Genomic DNA, 18065 nt, shown 5'->3' on the forward strand with positions numbered 1-18065 from the left:
AAACCACACTACAGGCTGATCCAACTTTGATGTAATGTCCTTAAAACAAGTCAAAATGAGGCTCAGTAGTGTGTGTGGCCTCCACGTGCCTGTATGACCTCCCTACAACGTCTGGGCATGCTGATGAGGTGGCGGATGGTCTCCTGAGGGATCTCCTCCCAGACCTGGACTAAAGCATCCGTCAACTCCTGGACAGTCTGTGGTGCAATGTGGCGTTGGTGGATGGAGCGAGACATGATGTCCCAGATGTGCTCAATTGGATTCAGGTCTGGGGAACGGGCGGGCCAGTCCATAGCATCAATGCCTTCCTCTTGCAGGAACTGCTGACACACTCCAGCCACATGAGGTCTGGCATTGTCTTGCATTAGGAGGAACCCAGGGTCTCACAAGGGGTCTGAGGATCTGATCTCGGTACCTAATGGCTGTCAGGCTACCTCTGGCGAGCAAATGGAGGGCTGTGCGGCCCCCCCAAAGAAATGCCACCCCACACCATGACTGACCCACCGCCAAACCGGTCATGCTGGAGGATGTTGCAGGCAGCAGAACGTTCTCCACGGCGTCAACAGACTGTCACATGTGCTCAGTGTGAACCTGCTTTCATCTGTGAAGAGCAGAGGTCGCCAGTGGCGAATTTGCCAATCTTGGTGTTCTCTGGCAAATGCCAAATGTCCTGCACGGTGTTGGGCTGTAGTAAGCACAACCTCTACCTGTGGACGTCGGGCACTCATACCACCTTCATGGAGTCTGTTTCTGACCGTTTGAGCAGACACATGCACATTTGTGGCCTGCTGGAGGTCATTTTGCAGGGCTCTGGCAGTGCTCCTCCTGCTCCTCCTTGCACAAAGGTGGAGGTAGCGGTCCTGCTGCTGGGTTGTTGCCCTCCTACGGCCTCCTCCACGTCTCCTGATGTACTGGCCTGTCTCCTGGTAGCGCCTCCATGCTCTGGACACTACGCTGACAGACACAGCAAACCTTCTTGCCACAGCTCGCATTGATGTGCCATCCTGGATGAGCTGCACTACCTGAGCCACTTGTGTGGGTTGTAGATTCCGTCTCATGCTACCACTAGAGTGAAAGCACCGCTAGCATTCAAAAGTGACCAAAACATCAGCCAGGAAGCATAGGAACTGAGAAGTGGTCTGTGGTCACCACCTGCAGAACCACTCCTTTATTGGGGGTGTCTTGCTAATTGCCTATAATTTCCACCTGTTGTCTATTCCATTTGCACAACAGCATGTGAAATTTATTGTCAATCAGTGTTGCTGCCTAAGTGGACAGTTTGATTTCACAGAAGTGTGATTGACTTGGAGTTACATTGTGCTGTTTAAGTGTTCCCTTTATTTTTTTGAGCAGTATATATATATATATATATATATGACCAGGCAGTGCTGGTAGAATGTCTAGATAACATGCAGTAGGATGACAGCAAGGTGCTTCTGGTTCCAGGAGAGTCAGTGCTGGGACCCGGTAGGGACTGAGACACCATTAAACGGGACCCTTTAATGTCTGAAGGGTCCAAAGGGAAGAGGCCACACTTTATTTAACCTCTATTTAACCATTACTGGCCTTTATTTAACCTTTATTGAACCTCTATTTAATGTTTATTGAACATTTATTGAGTGTTTAGTTCACCTTTGTTTGACTAGGCAAGTCATTTAAGAACACATTCTGACGGCCAAGAGGCACAAGGTCTCCTGTGGTGACGGGGATTTCAAATATAAATGTAGGACAAAACATAAAGCTACATAAAGAGAGACCCAAGACAACAACACAGCATGGCAGCAACACATCATGACAAGAGAGACAACACTACATGAAGAGAGACCCAAGACAACAACATAGCAAGGTAGCAACACATGACAACACAGCATGGTAGCAACTTAACAACAACATGGTAGCAACACAAAACATGGTAGGTACAAACATTATTGGGCACAGACAACAGCACAAAGGTCAAGAAGGTAGAGACAACAATACATCACGCAAAGCTGCCACAACTGTCAGTAAGAGTGTCCATGATTGAGTCTTTGAATGAAGATTCTGAGATAAAACTGTCCAGTTTGAGTGTTTGTTGCAGCTCGTTCCAGTCGATAGCTGCAGTGAACTGAACAGAGGAGCGACCCAGGGATGTGTGTGCTTTGGGGACCTTTAACAGAATGTGACTGGCAGAACGGGTGTTGTATGTGGAGGATCAGGGCTGCAGTAGATATCTCAGATAGGGGGGCGTGAGGCCTAAGAGGGTTTTATAAATAAGCATCAACCAGTGGGTCTTGCGACGGGTATACAGAGATGACCAGTTTACAGAGGAGTATAGAGTGCAGTGATGTGTCCTATAAGGAACATTGGTGGCAAATCTGATGGCCGAATGGTAAAGAACATCTAGCCGCTTGAGAGCACCCTTACCTGCCGATCTATAAATTACGTCTCCGTAATCTAGCATGGGTAGGATGGTCATCTGAATCAGGGTTCGTTTGGCAGCTGGGGTGAAAGAGGAGCGATTGCAATAGAGGAAACCAAGTCTAGATGTAACTTTAGCCTGCAGCTTTGATATGTGCTGAGAGAAGGACAGTGTACCGTCTAGTCATACTCCCAAGTACTTGAAAGAGGTTATGTAAGTTAATGTCTCGTTGGTAGGATAGACTCGAACGGAGATCATCCAGTTTATTCTCCAGTGATTGCACATTGGCCAATAGAACGGATGGTTGAGGCGGGTCACAATCTCCTCCCACTGTTCCTCCGTATTTTCTTCATGAATGACAGGGATTTGGGCCTGGTCTCGGAGAAGCAGTAAATCCTTCGCGTCAGACTCATTAAAGAAACATAAACATTATGTACAAAATAACTGACTGTTTACTATACTACCATACTGTCTATACTGACTGTTTACTATACTACCATACTGTCAATACACTATACTGACTGTTTACTATACTACCATACTGTCTATACACTATACTGACTGTTACTATACTGTCTTACTACTGTTTACTACCGTACTGTCTATACTGACTCTTTACTATACTACCATATTGTCCATACTGACTGTTTACTATACTACCATACTGTCTATACTGACTGTTTACTATACTACCATACTGTCAATACACTATACGGACTGTTTACTATACTACCATACTGTCTATACTGACTGTTTACTATACTACCATACTGTCTATACACTATACTGACTGTTTACTATACTACCATACTGTCTATACTGACTCTTTACTATCCTACCATACTGTCTATACTGACTGTTTACTATACTACCGTACTGTCTATACTGGCTGTTTACTATACTACCATACTATCTATACTGACTGTTTACTATACTACCATACTGTCTATACTGACTGTTTACTATACTACCATACTGTCTATACTGACTGTTTACTATACTACCATACTGTCAATACACTATACTGACTGTTTACTATACTACCATACTGTCTATACTGACTGTTTACTATACTACCATCAGGGATTTGGGCCTGGTCTCGGAGAAGCAGTAAATCCTTCACGTCAGACTCATTAAAGAAACATAAACATTATGTACAAAATAACTGACTGTTTACTATACTACCATACTGTCTATACTGACTGTTTACTATACTACCATACTGTCTATACTGACTGTTTACTATACTACCATACTGTCTATACACTATACTGACTGTTTACTATACTACCATACTGTCTATACACTATACTGACTGTTTACTATACTACCATACTGTCTATACTGACTGTTTACTATACTACCATACTGTCTATACTGACTGTTTACTATACTACCATACTGTCTATACTGACTGTTTACTATACTACCATACTGTCTATACTGACTGTTTACTATACTACCATACTGTCTATACTGACTGTTTACTATACTACCATACTGTCTATACTGACTGTTTACTATACTACCATACTGTCTATACTGACTGTTTACTATACTACCATCAGGGATTTGGGCCTGGTCTCGGAGAAGCAGTAAATCCTTCGCGTCAGACTCATTAAAGAAACATAAACATTATGTACAAAATAACTGACTGTTTACTATACTACCATACTGTCTATACTGACTGTTTACTATACTACCATACTGTCTATACTGACTGTTTACTATACTACCATACTGTCTATACACTATACTGACTGTTTACTATACTACCATATTGTCTATACTGACTGTTTACTATACTACCATACTGTCTATACTGACTGTTTCTATATACCACTGTCTACTGACTGTTTTTACTATACTACCATACTGTCTATACTGACTGTTTACTATACTACCATACTGTCTATACACTATACTGACTGTTTACTATACTACCATACTGTCTATACTGACTCTATTTACTATACTACCATACTGTCTATACTGACTGTTTACTATACTACCATACTGTCTATACTGACTGTTTACTATACTACCATACTGTCTATACACTATACTGACTGTTTACTATACTACCATACTGTCTATACTGACTCTTTACTATACTACCATATTGTTTACTATATACTGACTGTTTACTATACTACCATACTGTCTATACTGACTGTTTACTATACTACCATACTGTTTACTATACTCAATACTACACTATACTGACTGTTTACTATACTACCATACTGTCTATACTGACTGTTTACTATACTACCATACAGTCTATACACTATACTGACTGTTTACTATACTACCATACTGTCTATACTGACTCTTTACTATCCTACCATACTGTCTATACCGACTGTTTACTATACTACCATACTGTCTATACTGACTGTTTACTATACTACCATACTATCTATACTGGCTGTTTACTATACTACCATACTGTCTATACTGACTGTTTACTATACTACCATACTATCTATACACTATACTGACTGTTTACTATACTACCATACTGTCAATACACTATACTGACTGTTTACTATACTACCATACTGTCTATACTGACTGTTTACTATACTACCATCAGGGATTTGGGCCTGGTCTCGGAGAAGCAGTAAATCCTTCACGTCAGACTCATTAAAGAAACATAAACATTACGTACAAAATAACTGACTGTTTACTATACTACCATACTGTCTATACTGACTGTTTACTACTACCATACTGTCTATACTGACTGTTTACTATACTACCATACTGTCTATACTGACTGTTTACTATACTACCATACTGTCTATACACTATACTGACTGTTTACTATACTACCATGCTGACTCTTTACTATACTACCATATTGTATACTGACTGTTTACTATACTACCATACTGTCTATACTGACTGTTTACTATACTACCATACTGTCTACACATACGGACTGTTTACTATACTACCATACTGTCTATACTGACTGTTTACTATACTACCATACTGTCTATACTGACTGTTTACTATACTACCATACTGTCTATACTGACTGTTTACTATACTACCATACTGTCTATACTGACTGTTTACTATACTACCATACTGTCTATACTGACTGTTTACTATACTACCATACTGTCTATACTGACTGTTTACTATACTACCATACTGTCTATACTGACTGTTTACTATACTACCATACTGTCTATACTGACTGTTTACTATACTACCATCAGGGATTTGGGCCTGGTCTCGGAGAAGCAGTAAATCCTTCACGTCAGACTCATTAAAGAAACATAAACATTACGTACAAAATAACTGACTGTTTACTATACTACCATACTGTCTATACTGACTGTTTACTATACTACCATACTGTCTATACTGACTGTTTACTATACTACCATACTGTCTATACTGACTGTTTACTATACTACCATACTGTCTATACTGACTGTTTACTATACTACCATACTGTCAATACACTATACTGACTGTTTACTATACTACCATACTGTCTATACTGACTGTTTACTATACTACCATACTGTCTATACACTATACTGACTGTTTACTATACTACCATACTGTCTATACTGACTGTTTACTATACTTACTATACTACCATACCATTGTCTATACTGACTGTTTACTATACTACCATGCTGTCTATACTGACTGTTTACTATACTACCATACTGTCTATACTGACTGTTTACTATACTACCATACTGTCTATACTGACTGTTTACTATACTGCCATACTGTCTATACTGACTGTTTACTATACTACCATACTGTCTATACTGACTGTTTACTATACTACCATACTGTCAATACACTATACGGACTGTTTACTATACTACCATACTGTCTATACACTATACTGACTGTTTACTATACTACCATACTGTCTATACTGACTCTTTACTATCCTACCATACTGTCTATACTGACTGTTTACTATACTACCATACTGTCTATACTGGCTGTTTACTATACTACCATACTGTCTATACTGACTGTTTACTATACTACCATACTGTCTATACTGACTGTTTACTATACTACCATACTGTCTATACTGACTGTTTACTATACTACCATGCTGTCAATACACTATACTGACTGTTTACTATACTACCATACTGTCTATACTGACTGTTTACTATACTACCATCAGGGATTTGGGCCTGGTCTCGGAGAAGCAGTAAATCCTTCACGTCAGACTCATTAAAGAAACAAACATTATGTACAAAATAACTGACTGTTTACTATACTACCATACTGTCTATACTGACTGTTTACTATACTACCATACTGTCTATACTGACTGTTTACTATACTACCATACTGTCTATACACTATACTGACTGTTTACTATACTACCATACTGTCTATACTGACTGTTTACTATACTACCATACTGTCTATACTGACTGTTTACTATACTACCATACTGTCTATACTGACTGTTTACTATACTACCATACTGTCAATACTGACTGTTTACTATACTACCATACTGTCAATACACTATACTGACTGTTTACTATACTACCATACTGTCTATACACTATACTGACTGTTTACTATACTACCATACTGTCTATACTGACTGTTTACTATACTACCATACTGTCTATACTGACTCTTTACTATACTACCATACTGTCTATACACTATACTGACTGTTTACTATACTACCATACTGTCTATACTGACTGTTTACTATACTACCATACTGTCTATACTGACTGTTTACTATACTACCATACTGTCTATACTGGCTGTTTTCTATACTACCATACTGTCTATACTGACTGTTTACTATACTACCATACTGTCTACACTGACTGTTTACTATACTACCATACTGTCTATACTGGCTGTTTACTATACTACCATACCGTCTATACTGACTGTTTACTATACTACCATACTGTCTATACACTATACCGACTGTTTACTATACTACCATGCTGTCTATACACTATACCGACTGTTTACTATACTACCATACTGTCAATACACTATACCGACTGTTTACTATACTACCATGCTGTCTATACACTATACCGACTGTTTACTATACTACCATACTGTCTATACTGACTGTTTACTATACTACCATACTATCTATACTGACTGTTTACTATACTACCATACTGTCTATACTGACTGTTTACTATACTACCATACTGTCAATACACTATACTGACTGTTTACTATACTACCATACCATCTATACTGACTGTTTACTATACTACCATACTGTCTACTGGCTGTTTTCCTGTCAAAGAAAGCCCTTGGCCAGAGACATGAACATCTTAATAATATGAACCCACTATGGTGAGTAGGGGTAGAGATAAGTAATAACTTATCTTGGGGCTTGATATGTTGCTACGTGGCTACGGTTCATCCTCAGCCATTAAAACCAGTGTGTCCCTGTGTGTATGTGTGTGTCCCTGTGTGTGTGTGTGTTTGTGTGTGAATCCTACCTGCAGCCTTGCCATCCATGGGTGAGTTGGGGTGTCGTGGGGTGTTGTTGCCCCGTGGTCGTCTCCTCCTGAAGAAGCCCCTTAGGATGCCACATTTCAGACTCTCCAGGAGGGAGCTCTTCCCACAGCCACAGTGGCCCAGCAGCTTCAGCTTGACCCGAGGCTGGGGGGTGCTGGTGGGACGCAGAGCCTGGATGTAGCTGCCTTTATGGTTGTTCTGGAGAGGGGGACGGGGAACAATCAGATCATATAGGAAAGGATAGGAAAGGAAGGAAGGGAGGGAGGATGGGGGAGGGAAGATGGGAAGGGAGGGGGAATGGGGAGGGAGAGAGGGAGGGAAGAGGGGAAGGATGGAAGATGGGAAGGGAGGGAGGTAGGGAAGAGAAGATGGGAAGGAAGGGAAGGAGGGAGGGAAGGAAGAGAAGATGGGAAGGAGGGAGGATGGGAGGGAAGATGGGAAGGGATGATGGGGAGGGAAGATGGGAAGGAAGGGAAGGAAGGAAGATGGGAAGGAGGGAGGATGGGAAGGAAGGGAGGGTGGGAAGGAAGGAAGATGGGAAGGGAGGGGGATGGGGAGGGAGGGAGGATGGGGAGGGAAGGAAGGGAGGGAGGATGGGAAGGGAGGGGAGGGGGATGGGGAGGGAGGGAAGGAGGGAGGGAGGGAAGAGAAGATGGGAAGGAAGGGAAGGAGGGAGGGAAGGAAGAGAAGATGGGAAGGAGGGAGGATGGGGAGGGAAGATGGGAAGGGAGGATGGGGAGGGAAGATGGGAATGAAGGGAAGGAGGGAGGGAAGGAAGATGGGAAGGAGGGAAGATGGGAATGAAGGGAAGGAGGGAGGGAGGGAAGGAAGATGGGAAGGAGGGAGGATGGGAAGGAAGGGAGGGAGGGAGGGAAGATGGGAAGGGATGGAAGATGGGAAGGAATGGAGGGAGGGAGGATGGAAGATGGGAAGGAATGGAGGGAGGGAGGATGGAAGATGGGAAGGGAGGGAGGAAGGGAAGATGGGAAGGGAGGGAGGGAAGATGGGGGAGGGAGCGAGGGAGGATGGGGAGGGAAGATGGGAAGGAAGGGAGGGAGGGAGTGAAGATGGGGGAGGGAAGGAAGGGAGGGAGGGAAGATGGGGGAGGGAAGGAAGGGAGGATGGGGGATGGAAGATGGGAAGGGAGGGAGGAAGGGAAGATGGGAAGGGAGGGAGGGAAGATGGGGGAGGGAGGGAGGGAGGATGGGGGAGGGAAGGAGGGAAGATGGGAAGGGAGGGAGGATGGGAGAGGGAAGGAGGGAAGATGATAAGGAAGGGAGGGAGGGAAGATGGGGGAGGGAAGGGAGGGAGGGAGGGAAGATGGGGAGGGAAGGAAGGGAGGATGGGGGATGGAAGATGGGAAGGAAGGGAGGGAGGGAAGAAAGGGAGGGAGGGAAGAAAGGGAGGGAGGGAAGATGGGGGAGGGAAGGAGGGAAGGAGGGAGGATGGGGGGGAGGGAAGGAGGGAAGATGGGAAGGGAGGGAGGATGGGGGAGGGAAGGAGGGAAGATGGGAAGGGAGGGAAGATGGGGGAGGGAAGGAGGGAAGATGGGAAGGGAGGGAGGGAGGATGGGGGAGGGAAGGAGGGAAGATGGGAAGGGAGGGAGGATGGGGAAGGGAAGGAGGGAAGATGGGAAGGGAGGGAGGGAGGATGGGGGAGGGAAGGAGGGAAGATGGGAAGGGAGGGAGGGAGGATGGGGGAGGGAAGGAGGGAAGATGGGAAGGGAGGGAGGGTGCATTTAACTAGTCAAATGGATGAGGTGAGTTTCTCTACAATGTAAAGCACTTTCAGAGATGCTAAATAATACAACAACCGGTCATTACAATTCATATATTTTGTACCATATCATTATTATATGGACCAATAACACAAGCACGTTCCTTCCTCTCCGGCAACTGAGTTAGGACGCCTGTATTTTGGGTGTATTGATACACCATCCAAAGTGTAATTAATATCTTCACCATGCTATTCAATGTCGGGTAAACATTTTTTTAAAGCAATTTACCAATTGGTGCCCTTCTTTGTGAGGCATTGGAAAACCACTCTGGTCTTTGTGGTTGAATCTGTGTTCGAAATAATTGTATAGTTAAAGTCTGAAGTTTACATACACTCAGGTTGGAGTCATTACAACTAGTTTACATACACTCAGGTTGGAGTCATTACAACTAGTTTACATACACTCAGGTTGGAGTCATTACAACTAGTTTACATACACTCAGGTTGGAGTCATTACAACTAGTTTACATACACTTAGGTTGGAGTCATTACAACTAGTCTACATACACTTAGGTTGGAGTCATTACAACTAGTTTACATCCACTTAGGTTGGAGTCATTACAACTAGTTTATATACACTTAGGTTGGAGTCATTAAAACTAGTTTACATCCACTTAGGTTGGAGTCATTAAAACTAGTCTACATACGCTTAGGTTGGAGTCATTAAAACTAGTCTACATACACTTAGGTTGGAGTCATTAACACTAGTTTACATACACTTAGGTTGGAGTCATTAAAACTAGTTTACATCCACTTAGGTTGGAGTCATTAAAACTAGTCTACATACGCTTAGGTTGGAGTCATTAAAACTAGTCTACATACACTTAGGTTGGAGTCATTAACACTAGTGTACATCCACTTAGGTTGGAGTCATTAACACTAGTTTACATCCACTTAGGTTGGAGTCATTAAAACTAGTGTACATCCACTTAGGTTGGAGTCATTAAAACTAGTGTACATCCACTTAGGTTGGAGTCATTAAAACTAGTGTACATCCACTTAGGTTGGAGTCATTAACACTAGTTTACATCCACTTAGGTTGGAGTCATTAACACTAGTCTACATACACTTAGGTTGGAGTCATTAACACTAGTGTACATACACTTAGGTTGGAGTCATTAAAACTAGTTTACATACACTTAGGTTGGAGTCATTACAACTAGTGTACATACACTTAGGTTGGAGTCATTACAACTAGTCTACATACACTTAGGTTGGAGTCATTACACTTAGGTTGGAGTCATTAACACTAGTTTACATACACTTAGGTTGGAGTCATTAACACTAGTTTACATACACTTAGGTTGGAGTCATTAACACTAGTGTACATCCACTTAGGTTGGAGTCATTAACACTAGTGTACATCCACTTAGGTTGGAGTCATTAAAACTAGTTTACATACACTTAGGTTGGAGTCATTAACACTAGTTTACATCCACTTAGGTTGGAGTCATTAAAACTAGTGTACATACACTTAGGTTGGAGTCATTAAAACTAGTTTACATCCACTTAGGTTGGAGTCATTAAAACTAGTGTACATCCACTTAGGTTGGAGTCATTAAAACTAGTTTACATACACTCAGGTTGGAGTCATTATAACTAGTTTACATACACTCAGGTTGGAGTCATTATAACTAGTTTACATACACTTAGGTTGGAGTCATTACAACTAGTCTACATACACTTAGGTTGGAGTCATTACAACTAGTCTACATACACTTAGGTTGGAGTCATTAAAACTAGTTTACATACACTTAGGTTGGAGTCATTAAAACCCGTTTTTCAACCACTTCACAAATTTCTTGTTAAACAATAGTTTTGGCAAGTCGGTTAGGACATTTTACATTTTTCCAAAAATTGTTTATAGACAGATTATTTCACAAATTATTGTGGAAAGCTTGTGGAAGGCTACCCGAAACATTTGACCCAAGTTAAACAATTTAAAGGCAATGCTACCAAATACGTATTGAGTGTATGTAAACTTCTGACCCACTGGGAATATGATGAAAGAAATACAATCTGAAATAAAGTCATTCTCTCTACTATTATTCAGACATTTCACATTCTTTAAAAAAAGTGGTGAATCTAACTGACCTAAAACAGGGAATTTTCACAAAAATAAATGACAGGAATTGTGAAAAACTGAGTTTAAAAGTATTTGGCTAAGGTGTATGTAAACGTCCGACTTCAACTGTATGTCTGGGGTACAGAGATGAGGGAGTCATTCAAAAATGATGTTAAACACTATTATTGCACACAGAGTCCATGCAACTTATTATGTGACTTGTTAAGCACATTATTACTCCTGAACTGATTTAGGTCGTAACAAATGGGTTGAATATTGACTGAAGACATTTCAGCTTTTCATTGTTTTTTATTTGTAAAAATGTGAACTTTGACATTATGGGGTATTGTGTGGAGGCCAGTAACACAACAAAACAATCCATTTTAAACACAACAAAATGTGGAAAAAGTCAAGGGGTTTAAACATTAAAATATATTTCCACTTTGACATTATGGGGTGTGTAGGCCAGTAACACAACAAAACAATCCATTTTAAACACAACAAAATGTGGAAAAAGTCAAGGGGTTTAAACATTAAAATATATTTCCACTTTGACATTATGGGGTGTGTAGGCCAGTAACACAACATAACAATCCATTTTAAACACAACAAAATGTGGAAAAAGTCAAGGGGTTTAAACATTAAAACATGATTCCACTTTGACATTATACTTTCTGAAGGAACAGAGAGAGATTCAATTCAAACCCACAAATCATCTGAAAAACAATATAATTTGGACAATTCAGAAGGCGGAATACCGTACTCAGTGTGACCTGCTGCCACAAGGAAAGGTCGACCAGTGGGTCAAAAACACCAATGGAAATATAACTTATATTCATCTATTTATGAACCCGTCATTCACACATTGTACTGTTTGCACGTGGTCACAACACCACATATCTGATGTAACATTTGAAATGTTATACTACACGTTCAACCACTAACATATTTTAAACGTTGTTATTCTCTTGTGTGTGTGTCATGTGTGTGCGTAATTCACTATGTGATTTTTGTCGTTGTTTTGTTTTAGTTTTTCAGTTGCTTTGGCAACGTAAACACGTTACGTATGCAATAAAGCCGATTTGAAATGAATTGATAGAGAGATCGAGAGAGAAAAAACGGGACCTGGCATGGGACCTGGTATGGGACCTGGTATGGGACCTGGTATGGGACCTGGTATGGGACCTGGTATGGGACCTGGTATGGGACCTGGCATGGAACCTGGCATGGGACCTGGTATGGGACCTGGCATGGGACCTGGCATGGAACCTGGAATGGGGCCTGGCATGGGACCTGGCATGGGACCTGGTATGGGACCTGGCATGGGACCTGGTATGGGACCTGGTATGGGACCTGGCATGGAACCTGGCATGGGACCTGGTATGGGACCTGGTATGGGACCTGGAATGGGACCTGGTATGGGACCTGGTATGGGACCTGGCATGGGACCTGGCATGGGACCTGGTATGGGACCTGGCATGGAACCTGGAATGGGGCCTGGCATGGGACCTGGCATGGGACCTGGTATGGGACCTGGTATGGGACCTGGCATGGGACCTGGTATGGGACCTGGTATGGGACCTGGTATGGGACCTGGCATGGGACCTGGCATGGGACCTGGTATGGGACCTGGTATGGGACCTGGCATGGAACCTGGCATGGGACCTGGTATGGGACCTGGTATGGGACCTGGCATGGAACCTGGCATGGAACCTGGAATGGGGCCTGGTATGGGACCTGGCATGGGACCTGGTATGGGACCTGGTATGGGACCTGGTATGGGACCTGGCATGGGACCTGGCATGGGACCTGGTATGGGACCTGGTATGGGACCTGGAATGGGACCTGGAATGGGACCTGGTATGGGACCTGGTATGGGACCTGGAATGGGACCTGGTATGGGACCTGGTATGGGACCTGGCATGGAACCTGGCATGGAACCTGGAATGGGGCCTGGTATGGGACCTGGCATGGGACCTGGCATGGGACCTGGAATGGGACCTGGCATGGGACCTGGCATGGGATCTGGCATGGGATCTGGCATGGGACCTGGCATGGGACCTGGCATGGGACCTGGCATGGGACCTGGCATGGGTCCTGGAATGGCATGCTGATCTGATGCAGGTTGAGGTTAAAGGGGTGGCAGCTAGCCTAGTGGTTAGAGTGTTGGGCCAGATCAAATCTCCAAGCTGACAAGTTAAACATCTGTTGTTCTGCCCCTGAACAGGCAGTTAACCCACTGTTCCTAGGCCAGTTAACCCACTGTTCCTAGACCAGTTAACCCACTGTTCCTAGGCCAGTTAACCCACTGTTCCTAGGCCAGTTAACCCACTGTTCCTAGACCAGTTAACCCACTGTTCCTAGGCCAGTTAACCCACTGTTCCTAGGCCAGTTAACCCACTGTTCCTAGGCCAGTTAACCCACTGTTCCTAGACCAGTTAACCCACTGTTCCTAGGCCAGTTAACCCACTGTTCCTAGGCCGTCATTGAAAATAAGAATTAGTTCTTAACTGACTTGCCTGGTTAAATAAAAAAAGAATTTAAAAGAAACAATGTAATGTGGAGGACCACAGAGATGTGTGGTAGTACCTTCTTCAGTTTAACCAGCAACACAGCAACATGCTCCTGCTGCTCCTGCACTGCCAAATCTTCTGCTGTTTTACCATCCTGAGGGACAGAGAGGGAGAGAGAAAAGGGGGAGAGAGAGAAAAACACAAACGATGCTGTATAGTAGGGATGTAACTGTATAGTAGGGATGTAACTGTACAGTAGGGATGTAACTGTACAGTAGGGATGTAACTGTACAGTAGGGATGTAACTGTATAGTGGGGATGTAACTGTATAGTAGGGATGTAACTGTATAGTAGGGATGTAACTGTATAGTAGGGATGTAACTGTACAGTAGGGATGTAACTGTATAGTAGGGATGTAACTGTACAGTAGGGATGTAACTGTATAGTAGGGATGTAACTGTACAGTAGGGATGTAACTGTATAGTAGGGATGTAACTGTACAGTAGGGATGTAACTGTATAGTAGGGATGTAACTGTACAGTAGGGATGTAACTATATAGTAGGGATGTAACTGTACAGTAGGAATGTAACTATATAGTAGGGATGTAACTGTACAGTAGGGATGTAACTGTACAGATGTAACTGTATAGTAGGGATGTAACTGTACAGTAGGGATGTAACTATATAGTAGGGATGTAACTGTACAGTAGGGATGTAACTATATAGTAGGGATGTAACTGTACAGTAGGGACTTAACTATATAGTAGTGATGTAACTGTATAGATGTAACTGTACAGTAGGGATGTAACTATATAGTAGGGATGTAACTGTATAGTAGGTATGTAACTGTATAGTAGGGATGTAACTGTATAGTAGGGATGTAACTATATAGTAGGGATGTAACTGTATAGTAGGGATGTAACTATATAGTAGGGATGTAACTGTATAGTAGGGATGTAACTATATAGTAGGGATGTAACTGTATAGTAGGGATGTAACTGTATAGTAGGGATGTAACTGTATAGTAGGGATGTAACTGTATAGTAGGGATGTAACTGTATAGTAGGGATGTAACTGTATAGTAGGGATGTAACTGTATAGTAGGGATGTAACTGTATAGATGTAACTGTACAGTAGGGATGAGTTCCAGATCAACCCACTAGTTTCCATTTTAGTTTTTGATTTGAGACTCTGTGAAAGGTGCTGTATGAATGTAATGTGGAGTTCCACAGAGATATGTGTTGGTACCTTCAATTGTCACAGAAACAAATCAAGGTTAATATAAACTTGGTGGTTCGAGCCCTGATTGGCTGACAGCCGTGGAATGCCAGACCGTATACCACGGGTATGACACAGCATTCCAGTTTACTACGTTGGTAACCAGTTTATAACAGCAATAAGGCACCTCGGGAGTTCGTGGTACATGGCCAACATATCATGACTAAAGGCTTATCCAGACACTCCGCGTTGCGTCGTGCCTAATAATAGCACTTAGCCGTGATATATTGGCCATATGCCACACCCCCCCCCGGGCCTTATTGCTTAAATATCTTACATTGGTGACGACGTCTGTATTGGCCCCAGCTACACACAGGTGTCTGACTACCTCTAGAAGACCGTTGATAGCTGCCATGTGGAGAGGTGTCCTGCCATACTGGAGAGAGACAGGGGTTAGAGGTCAGAGGTCAGGTGTCTGACTACCTCTAGAAGACCGTTGATAACTGCCATGTGGAGAGGTGTCCTGCCATACTGGAGAGAGACAGAGGTTAGAGGTCAGGGGTTAGAGGTCAGAGCTTAGAGGTCAGGTGTCTGACTACCTCTAGAAGACCGTTGATAGCTGCCATGTGGAGAGGTGTCCTGCCATACTGGAGAGAGACAGGGGTTAGAGGTTAGAGGTCAGGTGTCTGACTACCTCTAGAAGACCGTTGATAGCTGCCATGTGGAGAGGTGTCCTGCCATACTGGAGAGAGACAGAGGTTAGAGATCAGGGGTTAGAGGTCAGAGCTTAGAGGTCAGGTGTCTGACTACCTCTAGAAGACTGTTGATCGCTGCCATGTGGAGAGGTGTCCTGCCATACTGGAGAGAGACAGAGGTTAGAGGTCAGGGGTTAGAGGTCAGAGCTTAGACTACCTCTAGAAGACCGTTGATAGCTGCCATGTGGAGAGGTGTCCTGCCATACTGGAGAGAGACAGGGGTTAGAGGTCAGGTGTCTGACTACCTCTAGAAGACCGTTGATAGCTGCCATGTGGAGAGGGGTCCTGCCATACTGGAGAGAGACAGAGGTTAGAGGTCAGGGGTTAGAGGTCAGAGCTTAGAGGTCAGGTGTCTGACTACCTCTAGAAGACCGTTGATAGCTGCCATGTGCAGAGGTGTCCTGCCATACTGGAGAGAGACAGAGGTTAGAGGTCAGGAGTTAGAGGTCAGAGCTTAGAGGTCAGGTGTCTGACTACCTCTAGAAGACCGTTGATAGCTGCCATGTGGAGAGGTGTCCTGCCATACTGGAGAGAGACAGGGGTTAGAGGTCAGAGGTCAGGTGTCTGACTACCTCTAGAAGACCGTTGATAGCTGCCATGTGGAGAGGTGTCCTGCCATACTGGAGAGAGACAGAGGTTAGAGGTCAGGGGTTAGAGGTCAGGTGTCTGACTACCTCTAGAAGACCGTTGATAGCTGCCATGTGGAGAGGTGTCCTGCCATACTGGAGAGAGACAGGGGTTAGAGGTCAGAGGTCAGGTGTCTGACTACCTCTTGAAGACCGTTGATACCTGCCATGTGGAGAGGTGTCCTGCCATACTGGAGAGAGACAGAGCTTAGAGGTCAGGGTTAGAGGTCCGGGGTTAGACTACCTCTAGAAGACCGTTGATAGCTGCCATGTGGAGAGGTGTCCTGCCATACTGGAGAGAGACAGAGCTTAGAGGTCAGGGGTTAGAGGTCCGGGGTTAGACTACCTCTAGAAGACCGTTGATAGCTGCCATGTGGTGAGGTGTCCTGCCATACTGGAGAGAGACAGGGGTTAGAGGTTAGAGGTCAGGTGTCTGACTACCTCTAGAAGACTGTTGATAGCTGCCATGTGGAGAGGTGTCCTGCCATACTGGAGAGAGACAGAGGTTAGAGGTCAGGGGTTAGAGGTCCGGGGTTAGACTATCTCTAGAAGACCGTTGATAGCTGCCATGTGGAGAGGTGTCCTGCCATCCTGGAGAGAGACAGAGGTTAGAGGTCATCAGAGCGTTACATTGGTGCAGTTAGTGAAGTGTAACGTAAGGAGGAAAGCAAAAGAAGTTCAACAGCAGAAACCAGACTTCATCTGACTGATTCAACTAATTATTAACCCAGTCTGATGGATGCCTCCTAACGAGAACCATCACACAGACAGGACTTAACCAATAGCACGCATCACACAGACAGGACTTAACCAATAGCACGCATCACACAGACAGGACTTAACCAATAGCACGCACCACACAGACAGGACTTAACCAATAGCACGCATCACACAGACAGGACTTAACCAATAGCACGCACCACACAGACAGGACTTAACCAATAGCACGCATCACACAGACAGGACTTAACCAATAGCACGCATCACACAGACAGGACTTAACCAATAGCACGCACCACACAGACAGGACTTAACCAATAGCACGCATCACACAGACAGGACTTAACCAATAGCACGCATCACACAGACAGGACTTAACCAATAGCACGCACCACACAGACAGGACTTAACCAATAGCACGCATCACACAGACAGGACTTAACCAATAGCACGCATCACACAGACAGGACTTAACCA

At 43.6% G+C, this 18065-nt stretch overlaps 1 protein-coding gene across 6 annotated transcripts in view; it reads right to left on the minus strand.

Moving 5' to 3' along the window:
• The window catches only part of dapk1 (death-associated protein kinase 1), a 194842-nt gene that overhangs the window by 26540 nt on the left and 150237 nt on the right, over nt 1–18065 (minus strand). For 3 of the 6 annotated variants that reach the window (XM_042331170.1, XM_042331169.1, XM_042331168.1), the window contains 3 exons: nt 15825–15923; nt 14346–14423; nt 7897–8113 (listed from right to left, as the gene is read on the minus strand). In XM_042331170.1, the coding sequence (XP_042187104.1) occupies nt 7897–8113; nt 14346–14423; nt 15825–15923 (394 nt within the window). Of the gene's footprint in view, nt 1–7896; nt 8114–14345; nt 14424–15824; nt 15924–16452; nt 16965–17088; nt 17161–17228; nt 17358–18065 lie in introns of those variants that run through there. The other 3 variants (XM_042331172.1, XM_042331173.1, XM_042331171.1) reach the window with 3 other exon arrangements.

The sequence above is a fragment of the Oncorhynchus tshawytscha genome, linkage group LG12, assembly GCF_018296145.1.
Source record: "Oncorhynchus tshawytscha isolate Ot180627B linkage group LG12, Otsh_v2.0, whole genome shotgun sequence".
In the NCBI taxonomy this organism is placed as follows: domain Eukaryota; kingdom Metazoa; phylum Chordata; class Actinopteri; order Salmoniformes; family Salmonidae; genus Oncorhynchus; species Oncorhynchus tshawytscha.